This window comes from Onychostoma macrolepis, chromosome 16 (genome assembly GCF_012432095.1).
Source record: "Onychostoma macrolepis isolate SWU-2019 chromosome 16, ASM1243209v1, whole genome shotgun sequence".
Taxonomy (NCBI): Eukaryota; Metazoa; Chordata; class Actinopteri; order Cypriniformes; family Cyprinidae; genus Onychostoma; species Onychostoma macrolepis.
In genome coordinates, this window is record NC_081170.1 from 12,005,035 (window position 1) to 12,023,009 (window position 17,975).

Consider the following 17,975-nt stretch of genomic DNA (forward strand, 5'->3'; position numbering starts at 1 on the left):
ATTTTGACCATATGTGTGTGTAGTGAATAAAGATAGGATAATAAAATACATTTTTTTTGTAACATCTTATCTTATAGCTTATATATTAAACTTTTAAAATGAAGAAGAAAATGTTTCTCATATCTTTTCACATTGTGTGTTTGGTATTTTGGTACAAATTCATCTGTCACTTAGTAGAAGCTGGCCTAAATAGGAATATGCCAACATCTTCGTAAAACTATGCAAGGTAAAATGAAATATGCTACAGGCAACGTTAAATACAGATTATGTGTGACTGTGGGGGTTTAATCATTTTAAAATAGCAAATTTTGCCTTTTACCCAAAGTTATGTTAATACATTCCATAAAGTAGGGCCTATACATGCATTTCTCAATACATTTCGCATGAAAAACAGTTTTGGCGCGGTGTTGGATCAGTCAAACCGGTTGAGAAACACTGTTTTAGGGGGTTGTGCTGATTGAAATGCGTTAGGAAAGTAAGAGAAGGGAGGGTTGGTGGTGGGTTGAGCTAGTCTGCAAGCAGGAAGTGAAAATGAAAAACGAGAGGGAGGGAGAGAGCACGAGTAAAGAAGAAAATCAGATAAACCACACAAAGTGGTTGAAAGGCAGAATACATTATCATCACAAAATAAGCCCATCTATTTATACTGTGGTTCAGTTTGGAATCTAAAAAGAGATAGAGAAAGGATCTCTGGGGAAAAATATCTTTTTAGGAGAATAACACACCGTCTCGTTCTCTGCTCTCCCCACCCCCTCTCTCCCTGCCTGCCTCTCACTCGAGCTGAAGCTTTGCTGCTTGCAAAAGCAGCACAACTCTGCTTTGGTATCTCAGTATGGGGGATGGGCAGAGCAGCACAGCGCACAACCTTAATGCAATGCAGAGCCGCTAGCATTGCTGGCCAACTCTGCCTGTGTCCTGTGAAGTAGGGAGATTCTCTCTGTCACTTTTTAACAGTGTGTTGAATCTGGGAAATGTATTTCTCCCCAGTGAAATGTATATATATATATATTTCATCTTACAGCAAAGAATATGGAAATAAAATAAATAAATAATGTATTGGAGCTGTTATATAGCGTTTCATATCTTTGATTTGGAGATCCAACATCTCTTTGTTAAATATTTGAAGCCTTTGACGGTCAAAATTATGAGTGAGATTATCTATATCTTTATAAATATTTGGTGGAGTATAATACAAATATTAATGGCGTAAATATAAAGTATGATGTTATTTTATACAACAAATTAGCAGAGATAATGGAATTAATTGTAAAAAGTGAATTATCAGAGCTATATATATTTATAATACTATATTAATGAAATAACTATTTAGTGTTACATTAGCAAATTTTCATTTTATGCCTTCAGAAAATGCTTTTATCAAGTAGTATTTTAACTTAATTGTTTTCATTGCAAATTTAGTTAAACTTTAACTCATTTTGTTGTTTTGCCATTTTATTACAGTTTTTTTGTTTCTTTTTAAATATGTCTGTATAGTTTTGTTTTTTTTAATAGTTTTTAAGTTTTAGATTTACTTCAATTAGTACTTCAGGCTAGACAACCGTAATGAGAAATGTAGCCATGGTAACTAGTTGAAATATATAGCTGAAAATAAGTCTTTTTATTTTATTTTAGCTAACGTTAATTTTATTTCAAGTAATGAAAATGTTTTGCTATGGTTTTAGTTAACAACAATAACCCTGATTCAATGTATAAATTTGGCAGCATTAGTATTCCATGGGAATCAAACCCATGACCTTGGTGTTGCTAGCATTAAGATCTACCAGTTGAGCTACAAGAAAGCCAATCAATACAAAACACAAATCAGTCTTGAACTGTGATATTTACTGTAAGTAGACATGTAAACGATCCACATAGTGAATATTTAGATGGTAAATCTTAACATTTGTTTGAAGAGACAACAATTAATTAAATCCAATAAATTGTGCTAAATAGTGAAAATGTAATAGTTGTAGATTTTACGTTATCCTTCTCTAAATGGCATGAAATGATATCATTTTAAAGACTGCTCCTTGCATAAAATTACTGCGAGAGAATGAAATCTGGAAGACATATAATGATTTTGCTGAGATTTCCAAGCGAAAAAATGAAAGCCAAACAAGCACGGCTTTCATCTGTCCTTGTTTGTCAACAGTTTTAATGAGGCAGAGTACAAAGTATGGCACATTTTCTGTGTAAACAAAACCATGTGTATTCAAACCCTTTCATGACCCTCAGTGCACCAATAAGCCACATGTATACACTGCTGGTAAAGGGAGGAAACTGCTCAGCAGAGCCCTTCATTCAATCAGAGTTTCATTCAATCCCTTGTTCTCAGACACACCCCCACATGGGAATCCATAAAGTAGCAAGAGCAGACACAAGGAAGTTGGTCCTCAGCCAGCAGGTTGCTGGGCAGCCGTCACACACACAAAATTACTCTCTGAAGTGTGCTAGGGAAGGAAGTACCACTCCAGAGAGCTATAGGAAAACCATAACTGGGGCATAATCGTGTGTTTGGCACACACTCATGACATTCATAACAATAAAAAATATATGTTCATGGTGACATCATTTGCCTGAGGAAATACTCTGGCTTGAAGCTCAATTTCAAACAAATAAAAAAAATAATATATTATAAAAAACTTGTATGTGTGTGTGTGTATATATATATATACATACACGCCATACTCTATTTACCTGCCATACAACTTACATAAACACATCGTATTGCCTACTTTTTCAAATTTTGAGGGAAACTTCCAAGGATTTCATGTGGCCTACAATGTATGTATAATATCTGAGGCAAATTCAATTCTACAACCCTAACCAGCAAATTACACTATATTTATTGCACCTTTGTTCTAAAATTTGCAATAATGTGTCACTGTCAACTTTATTGTATTTGAATTTCTTTAAACAGAATTCAAATATCATGAAATCATAGCCCTGAATAGAAGGAAACTGAGAAAAATAACTGAATAAAGAAACACTTTACTATTTCTTTGAGTGTAATAGCCATACACCAAGTAGCTCCTGTCATACTGAAAAAATCTAAACTTCTTTTATCACCCTAAATGATGCCTAGAGCAAATATAGTGCCAAGCTTGCACATACTCAGACCCTGTAAAGCAGAAACAGATTTCACATTGCCAACTCCATTCCCTGTCTGCCTCCTGTTTTTACCCTGCAGATTCAACTAAAATGTGGACTGGATTATGAACTGACATGGATAACGCATGAATTTCTAATGACACATACACCGTGGAATAGCGCAGTCCTGTTTGTGCACTAATTACAAGAATATTACAATCTTAACATTCTTTTTCAGCTGTCTGTGAACGTATATCGCAGCATATTTAGTTATATTTAAATGTTACTAAATCATCTGACTGTCACAAACGTTTTTAGAGTGCAATATAATGATCGTAATCCATTCCGCGTTTTCCACAGTTCTCAAACCGAGTGCGCTAAGAGGCGAAGCACTTCTTTTTGGTTCCCGGAATACTTCCGTGGCTCGCACAAGTATGTGTTAAGGTGACTGTTGTGGAGATTTATTCATGAGGGATGCTCTGGCACTTTCATACATAAGTTTGAATGACTAGATCATATTTAACTGATATTAGGAAGAAAAACATGACCAAAAAGACAAGTTCAACAAACACCGAGCACTATCTAACATAGTTGTCATGTCTCCCTTTCGTGTACAATGCATTCCTGTGTTCCTCCGCGAGTGAGAAGGCCTTTTTCAAGGTCCAGACTACACATGATAGGAAAGGTGATCCGGCTCGATAAAGGTTCTCTGCCACAAGTTAGCAAATTACGCGCCATGTATCAAGAGAGCGGGAAAGAAAACGTGTAAACGAAAAAACAAAACCAGAACCTTCATGTACTGTTTTATAAGGGTGTACCAAATAATAAAAACCAGCAGCGTTAATTGATTCCCTTTTAAATTGTCCCCAATTTCACACATTTAAGCACGCCAATCGTTTGTTAGTTATTTTAGTGTCTCATTGGCCTTAAACTGTCTCTAATTCGGTCACAGAATAAAAATTCAGGCAACTGCAGTTTTTCAAAATTCAGTGGTAAACGAGGAAAAGCTGACTACTGTGTGAACACGTAGCCGTTACGATAGTGACCTCTAGTGGTGATACTCTCCACTGGCCATACACACTCATTTATAAGCTGTTAAAAGTTAATTACCCTATTTAGCATTAAATTTTTCAAGCTCAAACACTAAGAGGCAGGTCTACGAAATCCAAAACACTCATTCTCAGTTTCCTTCTATCAGTGCAACTCAAGCTGAAATAATGAGATTTGGTTTTACTGTGGACAAACAGTACTTTGCTTAGATACATAAGAACATTGTTTCTTAGATACAGAACAAACAAAATAAGTTTTTATTGCAAAATAAGATGAATAGTGTATTATTTAACTTGAAAAATCCATCTGATACAATTAATTGTCTAACTATTGCTTATGTAGAAAACATTTTGCAATGCATGTATCTAAAACGACTGTTTTATGTATTTAAGATATCTTAAGATAGTGCTGTCAAACAATTAATTGCAATTAATCGCATCTAAAATAAAAGTTTTTGTTTACATAATATATGTGTGCTGTGTATATTTATTATGTATATATAAATCCAAACACATGCATGTATATATTTAAGAAAAATATGTTGTGTTTATATATTAAATATATTTATATATAATATAAAATCTAAGAATATAAATATATAAGCATGTAAATATTTCCAATATATATACTGTAAGGGTGTGTATTTATATATACATAATAAATATGCACAGTACATATATTTTGTAAACAAAAACTTTTATTTTGGGATGCGATTAATCGTTTGACAGCACTAGTTTAAGACAATTCTTGTTACTGTAAAATTGCAATTTAAAAACAACATTTCAACTGTTATGTGAATACACAAATTTCAATGTGGGGAACAAAAAACATTTATTACTTCTTGTATTATTTATTTTATTTGCTCATTTGTGAAACTGTGTCTGCAGTGTGTTTGAATGTGTGAAATAAGACCTCTGCAAATTGCTTTTTCGTTTGACTTTTTTTTTAATCAATATAAAAATGGTTACAAGTCCATAACTACATCCTCCACAGTTTTCCCAGTGGCCTCCATGTATTTCTCCTGTACACTAAGAGTTCTGAGGCAAATGGTTAAGGACAATCAAAATTCAGCAATGTGACTGCAGAAATGAACAGAATTGTGTTAACAACAACAAAAACAGCAAACTAAACAGTACGATAAGGATACGTGCTGAACTGGAAGTCTGCTCCGACTGAAGCAGACATCATGGCCTGCAGGTTCCTCTCCTCCAGGTCTCCAAAACAGTAGCCATTAGCTTTGTCCACAGTTCTCAGAACCTGAGTCATGCTTTCCTTATCCTGTAGGGAAATAACAATGGTCAAAAATCATGCCACAAATCTGCATGCATTTCATTACAATTACAAAAGTGAGCACTAACCTGCACATTAAGAGGAACAAAAGACACCAAGCTGTAGTCCTGGATCACTTCAGCCAACTTCACATTCAGGTGGTGAAACTTTTTGAAGAAAGGGTCTGAGGAGAGATGCTCCACCAAATACGTCAAGTCCAGAACTTCAGTGTAGAAGTCTAAATTGAATGCTTATAAAAAAAAAGAGTTGGTATTACATTAAAGTACATCCACAAATCAGACATTTCTGCACCAGTCTGGACTATATTATCTTACCAAGTTTGCCATACTGCTCAATGAGGTCCATTTTTGAGAGCACATTGACATGTGGCAATTCAACATGCAGCATGGTGGACAGAGATGTACACAGTACAGAGATGAACTTGGCCGGATCAGCACAATAATGGGAATCCACCAGATGCACTGCGGTCAGCTGCCAATATCAGATGAAATTAGAATCTTAGTAAATCACAAAAGGAGTTCAACGTTCTCACCATCTACTTACCCTGAAATTCCACTTTGACATCTGTGCAAATATATTCTTCACCGAATTATGGTGAGTGTAAAGTTCCACCTGACCTGGGCAGTCAAAAAGAAAGTAGCAGTCGTGGTGGTGCTTCAGCTTGGTCTCTAACCAGTCCAAATTTGCCTCTAAGTATTCCATAGAATAGATAAGGCCACCATTGGGGCCAAGTTTTAGACCGTCCATCACATCGTCCAGAGTGACGAGCTCTGATATATCCACGGCACACGGATAGGGCAGACCTTCATTGGCAGGATCCAGGTTCACAATGACTACCTTGCGCCCGAGGTGGCTGAGGAACTCTTGCATGCCCCGGCAGTAAGTGGTTTTACCTGAGCCAGGTGGACCAATCACAACCTGGCCAAAATGTAGAGATGGTTTTGAAGGATTTGATGAGGTCATGATGAAGCAGGTTCACCACTATGCAACTGAAGAAACTAGGCTACATCTAAAAGAGAGGAGAAAACATACAGGTGCTGGTCATATAATTAGAATATCATCAAAAAGTTGATTTATTTCACTAATTCCATTCAAAAAGTGAAACTTGTATATTATATTCATTCATTACACACAGACTGATATATTTCAAATGTTTATTTCTTTTAATTTTGATGATTATAACTGACAACTAAGGAAAATCCCAAATTCAGTATCTCAGAAAATTAGAATATTTGAGTTTCAATTAATGACCATCCCTACAGTATAAATTCTGGGTATCTCTTGTTCTTTGAAACCACATTAATGGGGAAGACTGCTGACTTGGCAATGATCCAGAAGACGAACATTGACAGAGAGGGTAAGTCACAGAGGTTCATTACTGAAAGGTGTGGCTGTTTACAGAGTGCTGTATCAATACAGCATATTAAATGCAAAGTTGACTGGAAGGAAGAATTTGGGTAGGAAAAGGTGCACAAGCAACAGGGATGACCGCAAGCTTGAGAATACAGTCAAGCAAAGCTGATTCAAACACTTGTGAGAGCTTCACAAGGAGAGAACTGAAGCTAGAGTCAGTACATCAAGAGTCACCACGCTCAGACGTCTTCAGGAAAAGGGCTACCAAGCCACTTCTGAACCAGAGACAACGTCAGAAGCATCTTAACTGGGCTGTGGAGAAAAAGAACTGGACTGTTGCTCAGTGGTCCAAAGTCCTCTTTTCAGATGAAAGTAAATTTTGCATTTCATTTGGAAATCAAGGTCCCAGAGTCTGGAGGAAGAGTGGAGAGGCACAGAATCCATGTTGCTTGAAGTCCAGTGTGAAGTTTCCACAGTCAGTGATGATTTGGGCTGCCATGTCATCTGCTGGTGTTGGTCCACTGTGTTTTCTGATGTCCACAGTCAACGCAGCCATCTACCAGGAAATTTTAGAGCAGTTCATGCTTCCTGCTGCTGACCAACTTTATGGAGATGCAGATTTCATTTTCCAACAGGGCTTGGCACCTGCACACAGTGCCAAAGCAACCAGTATCTGGTTTAATGACCATGGTGTTACTGTGCTTGATTGGCCAGCAAACTCGCCTGACCTTAACCCCATAGAAAATCTATGGGGTATTGTGAAGAGGAAGATGAGATATGCCAGACCCAACAATGCAGAAGAGCTGAAGGCCACTATCAGAGCAACCTGGGCTCTCATAACACCTGAGCAGTGCCACAGACTGATCGACTCCATGCCACGCCGCATTGCTGCAGTAATTCAGGCAAAAGGAGCCCCAATTAAGTATTGAGTGCTGTACATGCTCATACTTTTCAGTTGGCCAAGATTTCTAAAAATCCTTTCTTTGTATTGGTCTTAAGTAATATTCTAATTTTCTGAGATACTGAATTTGGGATTTTCCTTAGTTGTCAGTTATAATCATCAAAATGAAAAGAAATAAACATTTGAAATATATCAGTCTGTGTGTAATGAATGAATATAATATACAAGTTTCACTTTTTGAATGGAATTAGTGAAATAAATCAACTTTTTGATGATATTCTAATTATATGACCAGCACCTGTATATATATTTTTTCCAAGTTAAAAGACTTGAGCATGTTGTTTTTTTATGTTGTATGAATAACTTAACGTTACATGGAAAAAACAATCACGGAACATGAAGGTGTGACGACGGAATTTTCATTTTATAAACTGTCTTCAAGAAAGATTGAAGAATAAAAAGGAGCTTAAAATAAGTGATGGTAATTTATTTAATTTTCAAATATTGATGATCGTTTTTATTTACTACAGAACAGAACGTTACTGTAGATTTGCGCGGTCTGGGAATAGAGGCACCCGTAAACAAACTCATTCAGACAGACAGGACAAAACCAAATTAAACTAGAATTAATGTATATGTAAAACCAAATACATCTAATAGCGTAAAACAAATATACATATAACAAAACACATATACACAAACCTTTGGAAGTCAAGTGAATTATTTCGCTGCAACATGACGCTATAAACGTGACGGAAACAGGAAGTAGGGGATTTCAAAATAAAAGCCACGCAAAATTGACTTTGCGTCTTTTCTTAGAGAATATATAAACTTTACAGAACTGCACTTTATAAATCGGAGGAAACTTTGTTTTTACTAAGAAAATGTATTATTTAAAGGACAAAATGTGAGCTTTGTGGCTCCGAGCACTGTGTATATTGTGATAGCTTAATTCAAATAACAACTTATAATAATGTAGACTTAATTATTGAATATATAACACTAAATTCACTGCATACATAATTATTCGACAAAGAAACAATGTCTGGTTTATCGCTTTCAGATTTCCTCATTTACTCTTACGTGTGCAGTCAATCAAAATGCCAACATTCATTATTATCCATCTTTATTTTACAATACAAAACATCTAAAAATCAAATATGAATGTACTGTGAGAGAACAGAAAATATCTAAAGTAAGATGCCATGTTTTGTATAGCAATATTCAGATGAGTCTCCATAACCACGAGGATGATAATCCGTTGGCGCAAAAAAAGACTGGTTCAACTAACCAGGACATAGAATGTATCTAATCACATAGACTACAAAACAAAAGACATGAAACAAGCACTCACATCAAATACATTCAGTATATTTACAGTTACCAAATCTGGACATTATATGCACTACTTCAAGAGTATCCAAAATATATATGCTTTTTTTTTTTGAAGATGAATTAGTTCTGGCATTGAGCACTTGTTTTGAAGAACAACACTGTACACAGTTTGATGGGATACAAAACTATCCACCTGAGAATAGAGTCATACAGACAACTTGGGCAGGCTGAAGCGAGATTCTTTCATTGTCCATAAGGAAATTCTGAATTAAGAAATTCATGCTGGTCCTGTTCCTACTGATGAAACTCTTTAAAAGAGTCCAGCCCAAAACAGGTAACTTTGGTAAACATTGAGACAAGAACTACTCATCCAGGCCTTCATCATCTTCTTCTTCCTCCTTCTTTGCGTCAACCTCGGCTGTGTCGGAGAACTCATGAAGGAGCACATACTCTCTGCTGCTGAAGCCAAACTTCAGCACATCCTTCTCTTTGAGCTCATAGTAACGCTGAGGTTCTATACGCTGATTGTTCAGGTAGGTTCCATTACCAGAACCCAGATCGATCATGTACGGCTTCACTCTCCTGCCCATGGTGCCGTCCGCCCGTGTGAACTCCACTAATCTGGAGATGAGAGACGAAAGTTAAATCATTATGAAGAAATTAACACTTGAATTCAATGATATTTATTGACATTTTTAAAGTCGCAATGTAGTGAAAATAGCAACAATATGTTTTCTTCTGTACTGTGATGTACATTAACTTTCATATTATGGAAAAAAAAAAGAAAAAAAAGAACACCATGTTAATTGCTACAGTAAACTATTTGTGACCCTGGACCACAAAACCAGTCTGAAGTCGCTGGGGTATATTTGTAGTAATAGCCAAAAATACATTGTATGGGTCAAAATGATCAATTTTTCTTTTATGCCAAAAATCATTAGGATATTAAGTAAAGATCATGTTCCATGAAGATATTTTGTAAATTTCTTACTGTAATTATATCAAAACTTAATTTTTGATTAGTAATATGCATTGCTAAGAACTTAATTTGGACAACTTTAAAGGCGATTTTCTCAATATTTTGATTTTTTTGCACCCTCAGATTCCAGATTTTCAAATAGTTGTATCTCGGACAAATATTGTCCGATCTTAACAAACCATACATCAATGGAAAGCTTATTTATTCAGCTTTCAGATGCTGTATAAATCTCAATTTTGAAAAATTGACACTTAAGACTGGTTTTGTGGTCCAGGGTCACATTTGGTTACCAACACATCAAAATATCTTCTTTTGTGATCAACAGAAGAAAGAAATTCATACAGATGAGGAAGAATAAATAATGACAGAATTATCATTTTTAGGTGAACTATTTACTAAATATCTTTTATTTTTGTTCTGACCTGTACTGAAAAACGGCATGCTGCTTGGAACACGAGGGGTGGTCGATAGGAATGTCTGCAATCTTCCTCTGTCGTCCAAGTAGATATGCACTCTGTCTGTGGATGTACATGACTGGAAGCGGCTCGTCATTCTTAAAGGGGTACAAACGCCATCTTCGTTTAGGGATCCTGGCCTCGGGAGGCTCATTATACTTAATCACCACCCCCCTGAATGTATTGGTATCTTCCACCAGGGCACCTGATAGTTCAAAGTTGGGCTTTTCCTTGTCCGCTGCAGGTTCGGAATCACCAGTGTTTTCACCACCAAACTCATGCTCCTCATTACCACTGCCACTCTGAGCCTCCTGCCTGAGGCGATTCTCCCGCCGCCGTTCATTATGCCGTTCCCTCTCAGCCTGCTGTTGCTGTTGTATGTGGGCATCCCGTTCTCTTGCCCTATTTCTGTTCTGTTCTCTGTCTCGCTCTCTTTGCCGAGGCCGCTCTCCCTCCCTTTTCATCCTGCGATCATCTGAATCGTCCCTTCTCTCACGATGCCGATGACTTTCAGATCCTCTGGGATCATCTTGCTCCTGTAGTTTTAGCACACTCCACTTAGTACAGTACACCTTTTTAGTTGCTTTCAATAACAATAATAAATATTATTTATATAAATTTCAATAATTATTACTGAAAGCAGTTGAAAAAATAAATATATATATATATATAAAATTCTAAAATATCTTAACACATGTAAATTTATACATATCTAATTAAAATATCTAGCATTTATAATATTTAATTATAACAATTATATATCTGTAAACAACAGTTATTAATATTATTTATTAAAACTACAAAGAAAGCCTACATGACAGAGTATATGGAGACATGCATATAATAACTAGCATTTTAACTCATATTGTCTATTAAGTAAAAATAATATACTAAATATGAATTATGTTGTATCTCATTATCATCTTATGGCAAGCTAATATGTGATCAACTTGCTCTTGTAATGAAAATAAAACCTCAATTAATGTTGCTAAAAAATAAATAACGGCATTAAGCAAATTTCATTATTTAAAAGACTGTGCGCACATACATATATATAATGTCAATGTAACTGTACATATTTATTTTGTAAACAAAAACGATAATTTTGCTTATTAAATACACTAAAATATCAAAATATCAACAATTTAACACACACAAAGAAGCAATAATAATGTATTTCAATACAAATTAAACAAAATAATATGGCCTGCTATGCTAAGAGTCAAATTATATTATAATGCAATTTTTCCTCACGAAGGCCCTATAAGTTTTGAGACAAAGCCCTATGTACTTTTTAAAAACAGCTTTCTTGTCAGTTCATGACATTGCGTAACTTGTTAGCTTAAGACAAGCTGATATGTATCAGTTTGATCCTACAAAACTGGATACCCGCTTTATCCTAACGTCAGTGCTGCGGTGTGGGCTTCTACTTCTCCGGGGTCGAGGCGACCTCTCCTGCTGTCTGCCCGATGAACGGTCTCTCCTCGCTGGTGACCTCTCCTTTCTTCTGACAGGTGATCTACAAATACAGTTCAGAAAGCATCTTGTATGAAACTACTGACTACAAATACAACGACTTGTTGATCATCCCCACATGCTACAGTATTTTAATGGAATGTCCAGATTAAAATATAGGAGCAATCTCTCTATTCGGCGGAGCTGTCATGAAGATAAACAGGCTGTGAGGTACAGGGCGCTCACCTGCTGTCTCGTCGTCTCGGTGGAGGGCTGCTGCTTCCTCGGCTGGAGCCTGAACTGGATCGGCGGACCCGCGAAGGCCGCGACGGACTCACTTTTTCTTGCTTAATTTTTGTCTTTACATCCCGGACAGGAGATTCTCTGTGTCGTCTCCTGTTATCCATTGTGAAATAAGGTTGCCTATTAGCTTCGTAAAAAGTAAGAGGCGTTCATACCAAATTAAATCATGAAAACAGATTCAAACCGCATTTACGAAACTTCCATGAACACTTCCGGTTCGAAGCTTGTACGCTGAAGAAATCTGTCCCTTCTTTTTTTGAAAAAGCAATTTAGTTCCGCTTTCTTTAGAGCTTCAAATTTTAATAGTGTTTATATATAAATGAAACAAGAGAAATGTTAATGTTGTGGACACAACATGCTACATTTTTTTAACGGGTTAAATAATGTAAATAGCAAAATAAAATGGAAAAGGGGGAATTAAAAAAAATTAAAAAGTGTTAGAGCACAATCGTTAAAAAAAAAAAACAATAAGTAAAAAAACAACAACAAAAAAAAACAAGTAAACAGTAAAATGTGCACCTTCACTTCAAAGTCATATTACATGATATTATGATTATTATTATTATGACATTAATTATCCTTTTTGCTTTAACAGCCTGCCACCCAGTGGCGAGTTCTGTCTCGTGTTTTAGAACATAAACATTAGAAAAATAGAACAATACAATATATTTGTATGCAAATTCTTTTAAAATACTTTTAAATTACTTAATATTTAATGATAATAATTATTTTCTCCAGATTAGTTTGGTTCACTTTCATGGACTGACCTGCGTGATGGGAAAGAGCGGTTGTCATAGCAATGGGAAACAACAAAACGAAACTTTTGCAGCGTTACGCGGGTAACTTATACGAAGTCATCCGAAGCTTTATACTAAAACGCAGAATTTGAAACATTCCTGTATATTTTCTCGAGACTTCCACATTATAAGCATGATTCTCCCGACTGACTCCTTGCTGAAGTATGATTATCCGGTGTTGGTGAGCAAGAATACAGAGAGGAAGTCTCCAAGGGTAAGCACAGTTCTTGGATGCAACTTATAGAAATAAAAACAAACCTGTAACCACCGTAAAGTATAACGTACCTTGTTCTTGTAATGAAGCCTGAACATTAGTTTTTCATATGTTGTCTCACATTTGACTCAGAGTCGCCCTTTGAAAGTGAGTCCCCAACAGATGGTAGAGAGCGGCCCAGTCCCTCCTCCACCCAAACCCAAGAGCCCCTCAGTTGATGCCAGCAAACAGCAAACCGAAGAGATCCTGAATGCCATTCTACCACCAAGGTAAAATAAAATAAGAGGTTTATTAGTATATTTGTTAAACATTTTCTTTAACTGGGTGCGGATACTACCATAACACAGTAGTTTAGTTGCATATTTGTTTAATCACATCTCATTACAGTTCAAAAGTTTGACAGATATAAAATTACAAAAGATTTTTAATGAACATAAATGATGTTCTGAATGCTTATGCATCATGGCTTCCACACAAATAATAAGCAATGTTAAAAAAAAATGTTTCCTCAAAACCAAATCTGCATATTAGAATGATTTCTGAAGGATCATTTGGCGTCATGACTGCTGAAAATTCAGCTTTGCCATCACAGGAATACATTTTAAAATGTAATAAAATATAAAACACCTGTTTTAAATTGAAGTAATATGTCATGATACTGTTTATATTTTAACCAAATAAATGCAGCCTTGGTGGGCATAAAAGACATTTTTTAAATTTTTACCAACCTCAAACTTTTGAAAGATAGCATAAATCTTTCAAATGGTTCTGTTACAGGGAATGGATGGAGGACAACCAGTTGTGGGTGCAGCCGGTGTCCAGCGCTCCGTGCACACGCATGGACGTTATTCATTTGCAAGAACAGCTGGACAGAAGCCTGCAGGGAAGGCAGGCCAGAGAGACGGGCATCTGCCCTGTGCGCAGGGAGCTCTACTCTCAATGCTTCGGTAAAAATACACATATTACTAATGAAGTGTCATATTAATAGCTGTTGAGATTCACATGGCATTCCCCCTTTCAAATGTCTCAGATGAGTTAATCAGACAGGTCACCATTAACTGTGCCGAGCGGGGCCTCCTGCTGCTGCAAGTTAGAGATGAGATTCGCATGACCATCGCTGCCTATCAAACACTGTACGAGAGCAGCGTGGCCTTTGGCATGAGGAAAGCACTTCAAGCAGAGCATGGAATGGCTGACATGGAGAACAAGGTCATTTGCAGCAAATTATTATTATTGAAAGCAATTATTCAATTTTTTTCTTACATTTTTTATACATAAACTAATTTTACAATAACATACAAAAAATAGTTGCTTTGGATAAGTGTCTGCTAAATGACTAGATGTACATTTAATGTATATACATTAGGGTGCATCAAATTTGAATGGGAAATTTTAATTTCAAAATATCAATTTGGCTGGCATTGCATTTTGTTCCAATTAACATAAAAATTACTTTTGCAAAGTTTTGAGGAATTCCACTGAGATTTAGGGGTGCCACCTAACACATGAACTTTGGCGAAATTTCGAAAAATGTGCAATTTTTTGTCTAATTGCCAAAAGGTTGACCTGGAAATGTTGAGTACAGTGAACTTTTATACAGTAACATGTTCTATAGGGTTATCAAAGTAAAAGTTGTTTGTTTGCCCTTTGTGCAACTTGGGCATTTCTCAGAATTCAACTTTCAAGGTTCTCCATTAATTTGTCCTATAGACAAAATGAATGGAGGTCAATGGGACATGTTCACGTGGTCTTACCCTGAATTTTGTGCAGCAGTGATGGATGTCGGACACACATATAAAGTTTAATTGACTTTATTGTTAAACACAAGGGGCGATACTGACACACTTAAAAGAACAAACCCTCTCTAGTAACAACTCACTGGCAACTAACAGGGCCTAAATGGTAAGAGCTGACACTAACTAAACTTAAAACTTAATTGCTCAGTCTGTGCCAGAGTCTACTCCAATGAGCAACATCATGTTAATTTACTGTAACAAATACAATGCTACTCTCAATAAACATGAGACATCTACAGTGGGTACAGAAAGTATTCAGACCCTCTTAAATTTTTCACTCTTTGTTATATTGCAGCCATTTGCTAAAATCATTTAAGTTCATTTTTTTCCTCAATGTACACACAGCACCCCATATTGTCAGAAAAACACAATTGTTGACATTTTTGCAAATTTATTAAAAAAGAAAAACTGTAATATCACATGGTCCTAAGTATTCAGACCCTTTGCTCAGTATTTAGTAGAAGCACCCTTTTGATCTAATACAGCCATGAGACTTTTTGGGAAAGATGCAACAAGTTTTTCACACCTGGATTTGGGGATCCTCTGCCATTCCTCCTTGCAGATCCTCTCCAGTTCTGTCAGGTTGGATGGTAAACGTTGGTGGACAGCCATTTTTAGGTCTCTCCAGAGATGCTCAATTGGGTTTAAGTCAGGGCTCTGGCTGGGCCATTCAAGAACAGTCACGGAGTTGTTGTGAAGCCACTCCTTCGTTATTTTAGCTGTGTGCTTAGGGTCATTGTCTTGTTGGAAGGTAAACCTTCGGCCCAGTCTGAGGTCCTGAGCACTCTGGAGAAGGTTTTCGTCCAGGATATCCCTGTACTTGGCCGCATTCATCTTTCCCTCGATTGCAACCAGTCGTCCTGTCCCTGCAGCTGAAAAACACCCCCACAGCATGATGCTGCCACCACCATGCTTCACTGTTGGGACTGTATTGGACAGGTGATGAGCAGTGCCTGGTTTTCTCCACACATACCGCTTAGAATTAAGGCCAAAAAGTTCTATCTTGGTCTCATCAGACCAGAGAATCTTATTCAGGTGTTTTTTATCAAACTCCATGCGGGCTTTCATGTGTCTTGCACTGAAGAGAGGCTTCCGTCGGGCCACTCTGCCATAAAGCCCCGACTGGTGGAGGGCTGCAGTGATGGTTGACTTTCTACAACTTTCTCCCATCTCCCGACTGCATCTCTGGAGCTCAGCCACAGTGATCTTTGGGTTCTTCTTTACCTCTCTCACCGAGGCTCTTCTCCCCCGACAGCTCAGTTTGGCCGGACGGCCAGCTCTAGGAAGGGTTCTGGTCATCCCAAACGTCTTCCATTTAAGGATTATGGAGGCCACTGTGTTCTTAGGAACCTTAAGTGCAGCAGAATTTTTTTTGTAACCTTGGCCAGATCTGTGCCTTGCCACAATTCTGTCTCTGAGCTCTTCAGGCAGTTCCTTTGACCTCATGATTCTCATTTGCTCTGACATGCACTGTGAGCTGTAAGGTCTTATATAGACAGGTGTGTGGCTTTCCTAATCAAGTCCAATCAGTATAATCAAACACAGCTGGACTCAAATGAAGGTGCAGAACCATCTCAAGGATGATCAGAAGAAATGGACAGCACCTGAGTTAAATATATGAGTGTCACAGCAAAGGGTCTGAATACTTAGGACCATGTGATATTTCAGTTCTTCTTTTTTAATAAATCTGCAAAAATGTCAACAATTCTGTTTTTCTGTCAATATGGGGTGCTGTGTGTACATTAATGAGGAAAAAAAAAATGAACTTAAATGATTTTAGCAAATGGCTGCAATATAACAAAGAGTGAAAAATTTAAGGGGGTCTGAATACTTTTCGTACCCACTGTATACACTGAATATGACATTGTCCACTCTAGAATACTGTTGATGTTAAGCTATTAAGCTTAGCTAACATAGATAGCTAACTGTGGTTGGCAAACTAACATTAGCTAGATGTAATGAGCACCAAATACCTATAAATATGACTTAAATGACTTATGATAAATAAGTATACAAAGACACAACTACAGATATGATAGTAATATGTAATAATACATACCCAACACAGAAAGATCACCTCAAACAGAAAGATCACCTCAGTTTTCTTGAGCTGTAGTATTGTTTACCTCAGATCTCAATGGCGACCATTGAGCACTATTAACCACTTTATCCAACAAAAACAGATGTGCGGTGGCACCCCTAAATCATCATGCACTGGAAAAATATTTCAAGAATTGTGTTTTTTGATGCACCCTAATATACATATAATAAAAATTATATCCTAAAGATAAAGTTTGTTTCTAAAAAAAATAAACCAAGCTACAAAACTAAACCTATACACTGACACTTACAATAACTTGTATTTTACCAAACAAAAACAAATCATGTTCAACTTGTTGGCTTAAGACAAGTAACAGAAAACAAAAACTATTACATATACTCACAAAAGATATTTTGAACTTACAATGAAAGTCAGTGGTGTCCAACGCAACATTAGTCCCCACTGAGTTTGTATGGACAAAAAAAAAAAAACACCTTTAAAAAAAGACCTGACAAGCACACATTAAATTACCATTTTCTGCTTGCTGAGATACAAACTGTTGGTAGATTTTAGAGTTGGAGAGTGAGAAGCGAGATTTGGAGAGATTGTTGAACGAGCAGAAAGCTAAATGTGAAGCCATCGAGAGACGGGAAGCAGAACGGCGGGAAATTGAGGAAAAGAAGCATGCCGAAGAGGTTCAGTTCCTCAAACGAACTAATCAGCAACTCAAGGTAAAGCAGAGATAATCATAATCATGATTTCTGATTATTTTTCAGACTCTTATGCAACCATTTATTTTTTTTAGGCACAACTGGAAGGCATAATTACACTGAGGAATAAGGCCTAAATATTATTAGAATAATAATACACTTACTGTCATACCATTTTAATGAATAAAACATTTATTAAAGCACCT

The 17,975-nt window shown here is 36.6% G+C and overlaps 3 protein-coding genes across 4 annotated transcripts; 1 reads left to right on the forward strand and 2 right to left on the reverse strand.

Moving 5' to 3' along the window:
* Positions 1 to 4,851: 4,851 nt before the first annotated feature.
* On the reverse strand, positions 4,852 to 8,646 carry gpn2 (GPN-loop GTPase 2). Of its 2 annotated transcripts, none has more exons than XM_058746542.1 (6): positions 8,387 to 8,646; positions 5,974 to 6,348; positions 5,745 to 5,901; positions 5,499 to 5,659; positions 5,288 to 5,418; positions 4,852 to 5,177 (listed from the first exon to the last, which is right to left on the reverse strand). In XM_058746542.1, exons 2-6 carry the CDS (start codon positions 6,298 to 6,300, stop codon positions 5,105 to 5,107), a joined length of 849 nt encoding a protein of 282 aa, XP_058602525.1. In that variant the 5' UTR covers positions 6,301 to 6,348; positions 8,387 to 8,646; the 3' UTR covers positions 4,852 to 5,104. The 2 variants fall into 2 exon arrangements, with proteins under 2 accessions (XP_058602525.1, XP_058602524.1); XM_058746541.1 differs by having other exon boundaries at positions 5,974 to 6,439.
* A 147-nt stretch (positions 8,647 to 8,793) lies between these two features.
* Positions 8,794 to 12,466, reverse strand: snip1 (Smad nuclear interacting protein). Its single transcript, XM_058746540.1, has 4 exons — positions 12,155 to 12,466; positions 11,843 to 11,972; positions 10,421 to 10,989; positions 8,794 to 9,640 (listed from the first exon to the last, which is right to left on the reverse strand). The coding sequence occupies exons 1-4, from the start codon at positions 12,313 to 12,315 to the stop codon at positions 9,382 to 9,384; spliced, it is 1,119 nt and encodes a 372-aa protein (XP_058602523.1). The 5' UTR covers positions 12,316 to 12,466; the 3' UTR covers positions 8,794 to 9,381.
* A 535-nt stretch (positions 12,467 to 13,001) lies between these two features.
* dnali1 (dynein, axonemal, light intermediate chain 1) lies at positions 13,002 to 17,972 on the forward strand. The gene is made up of 6 exons (XM_058746543.1): positions 13,002 to 13,222; positions 13,355 to 13,491; positions 14,000 to 14,169; positions 14,253 to 14,431; positions 17,626 to 17,790; positions 17,865 to 17,972. Exons 1-6 carry the CDS (start codon positions 13,142 to 13,144, stop codon positions 17,904 to 17,906), a joined length of 774 nt encoding a protein of 257 aa, XP_058602526.1. The 5' UTR covers positions 13,002 to 13,141; the 3' UTR covers positions 17,907 to 17,972.
* Positions 17,973 to 17,975: the final 3 nt, after the last annotated feature.